The following is a 14043-nucleotide window of genomic DNA, read 5'->3' on the forward strand; positions in this document are numbered from 1 at the left end:
AACTGTAATTCTTTTGAAGCAGACTTTACAAAATCTGATAAATAACTTTGGTTGGGTTTCATTGTCTTTGTTACTTTTCACTGCCTCACTATGTAAAACTTTCCCTTAGTACTGTAAGTTAATCAATTCAGGAAGTCACTACATAAAACTGGTTTGGCTATCCAGTAACTTTAAAATCTTCTATTACCTTTTGCCAAAATTGCTTGGAACAAAATGTGTATAAACCAACATAAGAAAGAAACAGAACTGTAATCCCAAATCTCTTCCAAATAGCATTAGTACATTTCAACATAGCTATCATTCAGCATTTTATTTTTGACTAAAATAATTCATTCCACTTACTGTGGCTTATCATAATGTGATGCATAAAGAGAGAAATAATTTTACATTACGCATGGAAGAATCAGGTTATCCTTGGAGATCATGCATCACTCTGGCTTAGGAACTTAGCCCTGATTAGCAAGGTAATTAAATGCAAGTCTAAAGTGAAGCACGTGAATATTCCTACGCACTTCAGCAGTACTGCTCATGTGCTTCTGATTAGACATCATGTTTATGTACCTCACTACATTTCCCTACGGCCGGCTGTGTTACGTGTACAGCTCACCAAAAGAACACCTAACATGGAAAAGAAAACTGTTCCTTTGCTACACATTCAGAGAAAAATAGGGAAGGAAGAAGATGACAAAACTCCGGTGATGGCCTCTGTAATCTAACACAACTTCAGGACAGTTCTCACCATCGGACGCTCTCTTGCCAGTGCTCCTGCCAGGCCAGCTTCGCACTGGCAGTCGCACCACCTGCGATGGCTCCCCTGCTCCTGCCAGGATGGACGACTCTGAAACGGCCGGAGGGTCCATCCTCACCCAAAACCAAGCAGCGACTTCGCAAGTGGGGCCAGAGTGGGACTGGAGGAGAGCTCCAGGAGGCAACTGGTGTCTTTGGCACAGTGGGAGAAAAAACCAAAAGTGTCCCTGTCACCTACCCTGGTCACGCATGTAGTTCCTGTGTTTGAATAAGGAGCTAGATCTGACGAAAGGGAGCCCGATCGAGTCTCCAGATGCGCTGTCAGTCCCACGCAGGCTAGAGGGACAGGTCAATCAGTAATGCCTATCCTCTGTGGAAAACTTGGATGAACAATGCAGGCCTTATTTTGATTCCTTTTATCTTCCACATTTAGCGACTCCACCGGAGAGTAGAGTACAGCAAACAGTAAATTGCCAGTGACCTGAATTATTCATTCCTTTAATTATGAATCAGTTTCAAAGACATTGGAGCCTTAAAAATGGAGTGTGACACAAAAAAGTAAAATAAATGATAACATGGCGTGGGGGGGTACGTAAATCACAAAGCTCAGAAGAAACATTAACAAACCAGTCCAGCCTGGTTTGACCCATTTTTCAATTTTAAATAACTCCTCTTTAGCCAAGTGAGTAATTACAAGTAACTATTTCACACTCATCTACTCAAGTTTATTCTCAGTTTCATTTATCCTTGCCGTATATTAACGAAGTGGAAGAAGCAGCACTCCCTACCATGGTCAGCTTATCGTATGGCATTCCATAAAAAAGGAAAAAAAAATCAAATGGGTATTTGCAGCTGGATCGTAGAACACAGGCAGTGCTGTCCTGTGATACCTGTAGTCCAGCTCGTCAGGTATCTACAGCAACTGGAATGCCAGATGCTTCAGAGAAAGACGCAGGAAACCTTACAGAAAGCAGTTACATAATTTACCACTGGGTGAATTTTATCCTTGACCTCCATTAACCAGCAGTCGACTGTACCTTTGCAGCAGGATGATTTTCATCTGTTCTGAGATGTCTGTATATTTTTAATTCTTACTATAACAACCATGGTCTTATCGTAAGCCACATAAATGTCTTCCTTTGAATCCTGCCAAGTTCTTAACCTCAATGACACTCTGTGACAGTGAGTACCACATTCAAACTGAAAATATGTGAATCTACATCATGTGATCAGCTTGAAGCTGGTTGCTGCACTAATGTCTGCTTCTTTCTTTATCGAAAGAGAGGCAAAAAGAAGCGTTCATCCCTGTGTATCATAAGTTATATTTTCTGCCTTCAGTATTTCAACAGGCTTGCTAAGACTAGTACCTCAACAACAGATATAACCAAGCTCTCCCCCCCGCCAAATTTACTCTTTCTGCTGTATGCTACTTCCCTTCCTTCTGAAATTTCAACCAGAGTAAAGACTGTGGTCCATAACAAAGGTCCCTTGGAGATTGCTGATCAGAAACAGCAGTAAGGCACTGACAGACGTAGCATGCAAAGATTTGAGCTTATGCTTACGTGACCTTCTCATAAATACCATTAAGATGTTCTGGATAGGTGCCATGCTTGCAGTATGCACAAGAAATTTTCCTGCAAGCAAGAGAACCATTACAAGTTCTTCCTGATAGAGTTGAACACTATTTCATCAGGGAGAAAACGGGAAGAAAAGTGAGGTCATGGTGAAAAAAGAAAGGCAGCAAAGGAGAGACATTGCTGTCTTTCAGCTCATACATTGTGATGCCAGGAAAGAGTAGAAGAGGCAGAAAAATAAGATACAGTAAATAAGACACTCTGTTTTTCCCCTACAAGTGGATCCGGATAAGAAGCTGCATGTCACATGAAAACCTGAATTCCTCGCCTCAAAAAAGCTGAATAGTCAAAATGATCTGTTGTTTCTACAGAAGACACAGCTTCATCTTACAATGAAGTATACCCTACCGAAGAGAATAATAATCTCCTACAGCATATTTCATGCAAGGATTTCAGATCAGTAAGTTCACCTTTAAAGATAGTAATAACATATGGTCAATCACATGTGATTGACCAAGTAAAATAACCTTCCTGGTCTAAAAGGAAATCCATCATCTGCAGTTTCCAAAAATTAAATCAATTTAACCCACCTAGAAATCCATCTGCCTCAGTTGCGAGGTATGCTTATAATGGACAAACGATACTGCTCATGAGAGCAGGCTTGGGTGCTCCAGAACTTAAGGGGGAAGGGAGAGCGGTCTCTGGCCCTCACAGATAAAGTCTCCAGCCTCTGCAAAGATAACCTTTAAGCAGTATTGCAGAAAAAAAATATGCACATCAGAACCTGTGGACAACTTGAGGAAAAAAAAAAAGAAAGAAAAAAAAGAAAGAAAAGGCAAGAGGTGTGGACTGCTCTTCTTCCTTTCAAGGATGTAAGAGTTCTGAGGTCTAAAGACACCAATTTTAATGCCAACACGGCTACCTATTTCACTACTGATCAAAACCTGCAAGGAAGTACAGCACTGGCTGAGACAATACTGGAGAAGTCTGTTATGAGGGAGTCATGTTTACGATCCCATATAGTTGGATTTGGCTTATCAGTAGAGAATTCAGCTTCCTTTTCCACCCTCTCCAATGGCCTTTAACTGTTTGTCACAGCAGTAAATGAAACCAGAGCATACTTTCTCTAGTTCTCATCAGCTATACAGTAATGTATTTCAGATAATTCTTAAGGACAACAGAATAAAAACTAAACTTTTATCTCAGGAAGCCTAATAACACCATAGAAAATCCTACTGCTTTCCCACCTTCTTGGTGTGGGTTGGATTGTTCCTGACCCAACCTTGGCTTAAAAGGAGGCAGGAGAGAAAGGACATCAAAGAAAAAAAATAGTTGACCAGTGCATGGAAGAAGCCCAGCACTGATATTTGGGAACAGTCAGAGGACTGGGAACAGTCAGAGGACTGGGAACAGTCAGAAGACTGGGAACAGTCAGAAGACTGGGAACAGTCAGGTCCATGTGTCAGTGTCCTCCAGGTGAGATGCAGCATGCTGCTAGCCTACTACAATTAAAAACCATGTAGCTTAGTTTAAAATCACCTTTAGTGGTGATTTAACTAATTCATCTGAATCTGTACTTAGCTGAGGGGCAGTGCTTTTTAAAATGACTGTCTTGATTGCTCGCAATCCTCTAACCTCTCCGTGAGTGTCCTCAGAGTAGACAGGATGAGAATATAACAGCCTTAAAATCGGTACCACTGTCCTCCCAGACAATGAGTGTGGAAAACAGACGTTACATGACTTTTGAGGCTAGCAGCATACACTTACCCAAATAATTCTCTGCCCCAGCTCCCCTCCTAAGTTTCACATGGTCTCTATACCAGCATGAAGAACAGCTTTAAGCTACAGCTCAGCACAAGTAAAATTCCCCATACTGTCTCCTGTTGCAACTTGAACAATTCTAAGATGTCTAGACACAAAGCAAAACACAAATTCTGGTCCCAAGATCCTGAAATTGGTAATCAAAAATGGTCCAGTGCTGTTTTATATTCAAGAATTGAGAAGTTTATCTTGTGCAGAACACTGCACTTGGAGCAAGCACTCCTTTCAATAGGAGCTCTATGATTCTACTCCCACATGCCAGTATTATCAGACCAGTTGTTGCCAGCTCTCAAGATTTTAATATAAGTTGCAAGTCCTGACATACCTCTTGCTGTTTTCTTTAAACACACACACATGTTGAAACAGACAATTATATGAGTCTTGTTTTTTATCTGCTGAAATAAGAGTTTTTATTTGCTGAGTGAGGAGAGGGAAAGATGACAAGTTTAACTCTCTAAGGCTAGAAAAAGGTTAAAAGATAGGACCCTAAGGCACAGTACAAAGCTCAAGAATTTTTTTAGCCATTTTCATGATTAGGGGGTCCTCCCTTTTGATCGTATAAGGTTGGCAAAACTGTAATCATTTTCAGGATTTTTTTGCTGTGATTCAACCATCTCAGTTATTTTCCCTCCCCATCACAACCAAATTCTCAGAATGCCACTTTTCCCCTTGGTCTTTTGTTATTATTCCCAAATTACAAGTAACCTATACCTAGTACTACTACGAATAAAATGTGTATCCCAAGCTTACCCACAAACTTCTGTGGGGTGGAGCTTTTACGCTTTCCCATGTTGCTTGTCAGCTTCTCTATAACAGCAGGTCTCTCAAAAGGCACCAGAGGAATATTGTTGTCCATCACAGGCTCTTGTTCCTTACAATCTTCCATAGGAGGTACTACATAAAACCAAAAAATTGTATCAGACAAGTTTGGTCTACAGAAATGATGCAAATCATTTGAGGCCTGTTGACTGTCGTAACAAGTGCAATGCAAAACAAAGCAAGGGGCATGAACGCAATTGGCAACTAGAGCCACATCTTCAAAATGCATCACTTTGGGACCATTTTAGTTAGCAGAAGCCAAACTTCAAGCATTTCTTAAAGGATTTTTTTCTGAATACACAAGATCCCCAGTCAGAGGGAGAAAGATTTGGTACACGGCGCTTTCGAAAAATCACTCTGTAGAGCATGTTTTCTATTGTTCTCCCCTCAATATGGTCACCTGTTGCCAGCATAACTTCACAGTTATCATTCGTCATGTATTCATGCAACTTCATGCTTAGAGTCAGTGGTACCATGCTGAGGATCAGACCAAGAGTCTGAACCTTTCCCAACACATTTCAAATGTGATCAAAGTAGCTGTTCCAACTGCCTGGTAACAATGCATTTAATACACGGCCTAATTGTCCCTCATTCACCTTTAGCAAGTAGCAAGAGAAACCTGAGAGGGATCAGCCACTTGTGTCTGTGCACTAATGGGATGCTAGAGATGTTAAAAATTACTTGGTAGGAAGAATCAGTGGCAGAGAAATAGAAACTAGGATGATCTGGCAAAGAGCTGCTATAATTTGTAAGCTGCGGGAGTCCCCTCAGATTCTGCTTATTAGGTAAATCTTCCAGTAAAGTCACAGGTAGTATAGCAGAGGCAGGAGAGGAGAACTGAACCCCCCATATCCTGCTAGCCATCCCCTGATCTCTCACCATAGGAGCTTCACGGAATTTCTCACCACAGATAACTTCTCCTGAGACCATGCTGTAAGTGAGCACAAGCAGCCCATGTTCCTCCCATGTAACCTCACTACCTTCAAGGTCCTAATATGGAATAATCACTCTCCAGTTCTTAAACATGCAGCTGTTTGCTAGCACATAATATATGAAAAATGAGGTGATAAAAGCCTTGTCTTTGCACTCTTTCTAGTAAGGAAGAGCAAATACCAGGCAATTACAAAACAGTATCTGCTCAGGTGAACTTCTCAATTCAGACATTCATAATAAGAAAACATGGCAATTTATTCATTTGATTCCATTTGTGCCTCTGCTGCTAGGGAAGCTGAGTACTTTGAGGCTTAGAATCTACCATATGCTATAAAATGATTTACTCTGCTGCTTTTTTATTTGTACAGGATGCTCCCCCTGAGAAACACAATGGTTTCTCATTTACAAGGCAGTCCTGCTGGCATCACTGAAAATAAAGAGGAAGAAAAAGCATAAATATGAAATGAATCTAATATTGCAACAAAATGGGATGCAGTGTTCCAGTAACCTAATTAATGTCCAGTGCAGACTGGGAAATCTGGAATATTACAAACAGATAAGGCTGAATTTTTAAGGTTACTTAAGTACTTCGGTTGCTCCAAAGATATTTGCTTTAGTTCTACTCAAGTTTTTATCGAAGAGATTTTTTAAGCAAGAGAAGATTATGTCCACTGATTTTCACTGGGAACTTGTGCCAAACTGTCCTTTTGGCTTAACGAAAATTGTGCATATGCGTGCACATCTGGGCTGCTGCTCCATGGCAATACCTCTCCTCGCTGCAAGGGGCCAGCTTCCTACGCGAGGGCCTCCGTGAGGCGCAGAGGGCTCTAAAGGCCTCCTGCAAAGACGTGCTGAAGGCACGCTGCCTTTGCGGGGCTAGGCTCACATACTGCCCGCAAAATCAGATGAAATCCTCTCAGTCACTTTCACAGCCACCTAATTAGGCCCAAATTATACAGCATTTGTATGTCTTATGAAGATTAAATAATAATTAATTAATTCAACTGTTGGACATATGTGTGTAGTTTCCTCGATGGAATCTGAAACCTTTCTTCCATGAAAAATGAATAGTGCTAAAAAAGACATCTGCTCTTCTGTAAGTCAGGCAAAGATTCTGCCTGGACTCCTTTTAAAAGTAAATTATCACCAATAAAAGCATTTTCTTTTACATTTTTTTTTATGCCACAAGCTCTTTTTCCACCTCAGAACTCAACTCCATAATCCAGGGCATTGCTCTTTTGCAAAAAATCATTGAATCACTCCAGTATTTATGTTATGATGGGAATAAATTACTGGGATATTTTTTTGTTATGCAGACTTCCAGGGACAAGGGAGAGATGAAAATAACCTAGTCTGTGAAATGATTTAAACCACATGCAAATGGAGACCAAACAGGTTAGATGTCACAATTTGGAAACTAAAAGAGTTAAGCTAAGGATCATACTGCCAAGTCCACGTACATTAATTTTCATCTAAAATTTTTGCTTTGCTTCTATTTAAAAATAAACAAATAAAGGTCGACTAGCCCAGACTGCATCACTTTTGAGGAAAAACAAAATAAAAAAGGGGAAAACCAAAACAAACCGATCAGGCACAACAAACAAGCTACCACAAATCAGCTGCTTTGTGGTAGAGGCTCATGTGCACACATTTGCTCTGTGGTAAATACAATTCCCTTTTCATTGTATTTCATTGTACTTCATTACCTCCGGTAGCAGGGGCTGCTGAAGAACAGCCGACATGTTATAACTAGCAACTTATTTTATGTTGTGAACCTACTGTCTCAGTTCAGGAAGGTTTTATTACTCTAGGAATCAAGTGCCTAGCGCATGAAAAGCCCATGCTTGAGTACATTTCTGTTCAGCGACGTTCTTAATCAAGTAGTAGGGTGGACTGTGGGACTGGTGCCCATGCAAACGTTCACCATCTCTGACACTGCTAAGATCCTCAATTGCAATTAACACCAAATATTCTTGCACAGTCCAAATTCCCGGTACACAAACCTGGATGGTCTTCAGACCAAAGTCTTTTTCTGAAGACACTGGGCTTTGAATCATAGAGCTCATCTCAGAACTGCTTTTAGTTTTTGTTTTTTCATTTATTAGAAATCAGCATACTGTTAAAAAAATTATACTATTCCACTGAGAGAAGAATAGAAGAAAAAAAATGAGCTAGTGTGCATTTTGCTGATAAATATTTCTTTGTGCAGACAACAGACACTGCACTAAGTTTCAGCTGGTATAAATTAGTATTATTCCATCAGCCTCAATTTCCTTTCTTAAGCTCACAATATTGCTATTTTAAAAGTGTGTGTGTGTGTGTGCAGAAATGACAGGAAATATTCCCATGGACCCTGGTGTGAAGTCTCCTCTGGGACCAGCATTTTAACTATGTTTTAAGCAACTATGCAAGAGGGAAGAACACAAGCCCATTGTCTCTTTTATGTGGGGCCGTCCTTTGAGCATCACGCAGCCTAGGGCTAAGCTCCTTTCTCCTCCTCCCCAAAAGAGTATTCTTCTCCAATCCATTTTAAGAATTCCCCTGGAGTTTTTGCTTTTTGGAAATGGGGAAGAACATGTAAGTTGGTGTAAACCAGAGCTAGCATTCGACATTTCTCCCCATGCTTTCTACGAAGATCATGTTCCTGGCATTCAACAGCTGTCACTTGTGTCACCCCCAAAATGCAGCTAGCTAAAACTTTGCAGACCACTTTCTACCCCCAGGGCCAGAACTGCTCAGCTGAGAACTGACAGCAGTGCAAGCCGAGCTCTCCTGCAGCAAGCTGCCTGCAAGGGAGCCAGCCACGAGGAGGGGCAGCTCAGCAACACGGCCAGCAGCCCGGCAGAGGAGGCTGAGGGGCCGGCAGCCGGAAAGCTCTACATGCCTACCCACACACGGAAACCAGCCCTCTGTCCCCTCCTCTCGCTTCCCCTTGTGGCTTTCATCAAGCCATCTAGCCACTGGCAAGACAAAGATACTTGAAATTCAAGGCTTCATCAGGCCCCAGTGAAAACTCCCCAGGAAATGGGTATAATGTGCCCATGAATTGATCAGGTTGAGCACAAAGTTTGAAAAAATCCAAACTCTCTCAGGGCTGCCCCCCACTGACTGGGGCAATTCACCTCTCCAAAAAGTATTTTAACAAATAGAAAACACTGGCAATAATGGTGGAGACCCAGCACCGCCACCCAGGTCCTTAAAGCACAACACTGGTGGATATTAGAAAATCTCCACTTCTACCCATTCTATAAAATCTCAGTTCAGTTCATTTTGGGTCTACTCCAAAGAATTTTCATACTCAAGTGTCTTCCTCTGCACCCCAGGAAGACTGTCAAGAGCAGTCCTGCGCAGAGTGGTGTCAAAATTGTCAACAGGCGTCAGACTGGAGTGCTCTGTTGAAGGCACTCGTTGCGGCAATATAAGCTACTCGTTTTAGGAAATGGAGCAGGCGTCCGGACAACCTAATCCTCCCACCTGGGCACTCGTCAAAACACTCAGCAAAAATAAAATACTGTAACAGCGTTGTGAAAGAGACTCCGGAGAGCTTAGCTCCAATGTGATGTGAAAGAAACCAACCGTCAAAATCTCCTAACAATACGCTCACTCGTCCTCAAGGCTGTCCTCTCAAAGCATAGCATGGGAGGGAAGGCAACTAGTACATTTTTCAGGGTTAGACTAAGACCTAACTTTAAACAAAGGGCAGTGTAATCGATGGCAAATTCTTCCCTCGTGCCTTTACACTCCCAGGAGAAAGGAAGTGCTGCAGACCCATACTGGGTGGTGTTCGTGAGCCTCTCCCATAATTAGCTTCCTAGGTCGGAGTGCTGGGGATGCTAGGTGAGATCTATTACTGGTTCACAAATGGATTTGGAGCTCCCCGTCACTGCCTGTCCTCACTCTGCCCGAGCTAAACAGCACAACGATGAGAGTGGATCCAGCATCCCTTAAATGTCCACCAGGGGAGATTTAGGCAGATTTGTCAAGAGGAGAAAGAGGCATTAGTTAAATTCAAAGTGCTGTTTTAAGCTAATTTTGTCAAGACAAATGAAGAGGCTGTGTGAACATTTGTATTTTAAGCCCAAAGTCAGTCATGCAGTAAATAAAGTGACTGTCCACATGGGGTTTGCACTGGTTTAACTTCCACTGGTAGAAAAAAATCAGTGCGAGTTCAGTCATTCCAGCTTCCCTGGGCAGACAAGGTGAAGGACTTACCCTTAGTGTCATAGCATTAATCAGCTTAGAAAAAGCTTTACATTTCCTCAGAAGTACAGTATCAACAATAGTAAGCCCAATTTTAATAAATAACTCAATAATAAACCTAGAAATTGAGCAGAATTTGTGACGATTCTCCATAATGTCATCTCAGAAATGTTCTGGATGTCCCAACTATGTTCTGTGGAGAAATCTCACTTGAAGACATACTTCCCAAAAGACATGTAATTGCCTTACTCTTACATCCTTATTTCTGACCAAAATCACCACCTAGCCAGTTAATCAGACAGGTACACCTTTGTAGAGTGTAGGCCGTATAATTTTGTTGTGAAGGGAAAAGGTGGTTAAACTCCTGTCAACTAAGCGTTCTGCGTAACATCCAAGCACACAAGAGGTACCTGCAAAGAGCAAAGCCCTGAAACTGGTCTTTTCGCTGACTTTTACAAGCATAACATCGGGCCAGAAGTAGCTAATCACAAACTGCAACATCTTTGAAGCTATCTATTCAATTTTAAAGGTTGATTTTAGTCTCCAAGGTGGCTAAAAAAATAGTAATTACTTAATAGAGGTGTCTGAATATTTTTGGAATATGCATTACATATGTTCTGAATGCCTTTACCAGGATTAGTATTTTCATGAAAAAGTACTCTTTAAAATTGTCAGTGCTTTTTTTCACTGAAGATTAGCCCATATTAGAAGCATTGAATGTATTTTATTTCAGCTTCTTTTTAATGTTTTTAGAAATGACCTTTCAAAACTTTTGCAGAATTAATTTCAAAATGAAGCCTTATGACCACACTCAACAATTAAAAGCAAAATGAAGCAAAGTGGAAAGTGGCTTTCCCCCTTCACTTTTCTTTTAGCTACAATCTAGGGTTTTTTTGTATTCCTAGATATGTGGTATTTTTTAAGCAAAATACACAATGTAATTTATATATAACGTAATTTGTATATTTTCTGATTAATAAGAGATTAAAATCACTTCAAGTATCAAAATTCTAATGACTACTACTAAAAAAGCAAAGAGTTTCAGCAGCATTTCAGAAATACTAACTTTGAATGAAATCGTAACAAGTTTTGGACAACTGCTATTTATTATTTAGTGTTACAGATAAACCTACAACCCTACAGTCTGAGACATTATGCTGAGTATATTTCCATATCAACAGCTACAGAAATTTTAGAAAACAAATTCATGCAATTTGACATTTCCTTCTTTCAATGCTCTTCTTGGCAATCTTCAGTCTTTCTGTATTTTAACACATGCAGTGTTAGCTAGTGTATTAATACTAACATATGTAAATGCATATAAACTTTTTTTTCTTATAATTACTTTCATCAACACTGTTGAATTCCATCCTGCTCTGAAGATTTTTAAATCCACCCCCCCCTTTTTTTTTTTTTTGGATAGAATGCAGTATTACATTTTCACTGTTACAAGGAGTGAATACCTCTGAATACCTCCACCATCCTTAGCTCCTGTAATTATCAGTCACTATCAGAAAAGAGATCGGGGGGATCATATATTTTATACATGCCGTAGTTCATTTTTTAGGGTGACTTTTTACAGGTGACTTGTGGTTTTGCTTTTTTTGTTTGTTTGCTTGTTTTTTACCTTCATGTCTGCATATTTATACGTATAAAAAGGTGAAATTCTGATTTCACAAAAATCAGCAAAACCCTGCTGTGAAATTCAACAGAGGAAGGACTTTACCCTGTCTCTTCTCCTCTTGCGTATTTGAGTCTAAGCACTCTATGGAATGGAAGTGATCCAAAGCTCAGAGGCAGGAAATAAAAATAGATGAAAAAACCCGCAGAAGACACTCCAAGTCCAAGAGACCTCAAGACACGGTTTCCACCCACCGTGGTGACTCATGACCTGCCCGGCAGCCTCCATGCTGACGTTCTGCAGATAGTTGTGGCAGCGTTCCTTGTGCTCCTCCAGCGAGCTGCGCTGCTTGTAGCTCCGGCCGCAGTAGTTGCACTTGTGAGGCTTACCCACTGCGGAAAGAACAAGAGCTTCAGGTCAGATCAGCAGCAACCCACTGCTGCCAGCAAAAATCTCATCTTGGTAACAAACAGCTAGGGAGATGGAAAGACACCTAAGAAAGGTTACTTGAGTCCCAGAGCTTGCTCCCAGCCCCATTTTCCCACCACACACACCTCCTCCCACCCGCCGGGTACTTCGCTCTATCAGTTTTTCACACTAACGCAGTTTCAGCGGAGGCAAAAAGAGGCGGACTTGCTGTTTGCAAAGCAAATAAACACACTACAACAGCGGGGAAAACAAGCCAAATAGCTGAATCACACCCCAACAATGACTGTATGTCACCAAGTCTCGTGGGAAAGAAACTTCTGAGACATTTTGCCCATGGTACGAAGAATCGCCTTTGCAAAAGTGTGCTGCCCCAGTGGCCTAATTCTGCTTCAGACAGTGAACGGGGAAACCCATTACGTGGCATAGAGAAGTTCATGTTAGGTTGAGACAATTTTGCCAAAACTACTAAGGGAAGATTTCAAAAAAAAAAAAAGACAACAGAAAGTAGACTTTGGTAACAGTCTTTGTTACATGCCAGAACCAAGCTGTCACCAGGAATACGTGGAGACTGGATACTATGAGAAAAGGCCGAGTACAAGGAAAAGCCAGATGAACACAACACTTAATTCCAATACAATCTTTTTGTTTCACTCAGCAGCAATACGAACAAATAGCAAATGCCTCTTAACACATGCAAAACCTGGCACCAGACTCTCATAAAGTGTATCCTTTCATAGCATGTCATTAAGAAACCACAAGAATGGCCTCACCCGGGGCCAGAGAGCTAGCCAGCAGTGTATTTTGCCAAGCCACGCTAATAAAAATTTCTAATATAATTTAAACTTGCAGAACACAAACATTTATTCTCTAATAACTAAAGAGCTATTAAGTCAGCATTGCGAGCCTCCTAAAATACCACAGGCTGAGATTTTCAGAGCTAAGGGATGGGGAAGGTCAAACTTCTCACAGAGTTTTGAAAATCTTTGGTAAGAATTTTAGTTTCCGGCCAGAGGATTTAAGAATATCCTCCGTTGGATAATATACGTGTTTCCACTGGGTTTGTCCCAACATTGACAGCTTTTCACTCGTCATTTACTAAATGAAATCCAAGCTGTATTAATTGTAGCCAAAATGCAATGCTGTCACTAGGTGACCTCCCTCCCATTGCAGCATGGAGTGGCATGAAAATGCAGGACACGCTGCTGGGAGGTGACCCGCAACCAACGAGAAGCCAGACAGAAGGCTTCCTGCACTGGGGCTGAAGCACTAAAAAGGAAAGATTCAGAGTCAGGGAAATCATTTGGGGTCTCTGCAGGACTAACACAGTGTGTCCCACCTCACCTATATGGTGGAAGACAAAAACACCTGAGCCTTCAATATTGGAGCTGGTCCAAAGGTTTCAAAGGCTTTTTGTTTCAGAGAGGAAAAAAGAAAAAAATGGATTTGATCAAATGAACGTACTTGTAGAAAGTTTCTGTTGTCCTCAAAAGATTTGCGTATGGTTCGGTGAAACAACCAAATTTATGATGGGAGGGGAAAAAATCTGCTTTTAGTAAGTATCCAAACCGTGGATTTATTTTTCTTTACTTTGGGCAGATAAAGTTCATCCTCAGGAAAGTATTGTGTCTTACACCAAACAGTTGTTGTGGTCTCTATTTTATTTTGCTCACTAGCTCACATTTTGCCATAACTGGCACTGTTATTAGTAATCTCAGTTGAGGCCAACTGAGGTTCATTGTCATCCCCAGAATATTTGCCCTTAACATGAATAAGTTTTGGATCAAGCCGCAGACCTTAAACATAAATTAGCCATCCCATTCAAGAAGCACCTTTAGGAAAATGTACTGGTAGCTCCCTGGAATAGAAAAACTTTTATTATCACAATTACATTGTTTCATC

The 14043-nt window shown here is 41.0% G+C and overlaps 1 protein-coding gene across 16 annotated transcripts in view; it reads right to left on the bottom strand.

Annotated features, from left to right (window-relative positions):
* Positions 1–14043, bottom strand: part of IKZF2 (IKAROS family zinc finger 2) — a 121803-nt gene that overhangs the window by 12175 nt on the left and 95585 nt on the right. For 14 of the 16 annotated variants that reach the window (XM_026119044.2, XM_026119279.2, XM_026119358.2 and 11 more), the window contains 2 exons: positions 11970–12107; positions 4893–5036 (listed from right to left, as the gene is read on the bottom strand). In XM_026119044.2, coding sequence (XP_025974829.1) covers positions 4893–5036; positions 11970–12107 — 282 coding nt within the window. The remainder of the gene's footprint in view (positions 1–4892; positions 5037–11969; positions 12108–14043) is intronic. The other 2 variants (XM_064515347.1, XM_026119755.2) reach the window with 1 other exon arrangement.

Source organism: Dromaius novaehollandiae, chromosome 7 (assembly GCF_036370855.1).
Source record: "Dromaius novaehollandiae isolate bDroNov1 chromosome 7, bDroNov1.hap1, whole genome shotgun sequence".
Lineage (NCBI taxonomy): Eukaryota > Metazoa > Chordata > Aves > Casuariiformes > Dromaiidae > Dromaius > Dromaius novaehollandiae.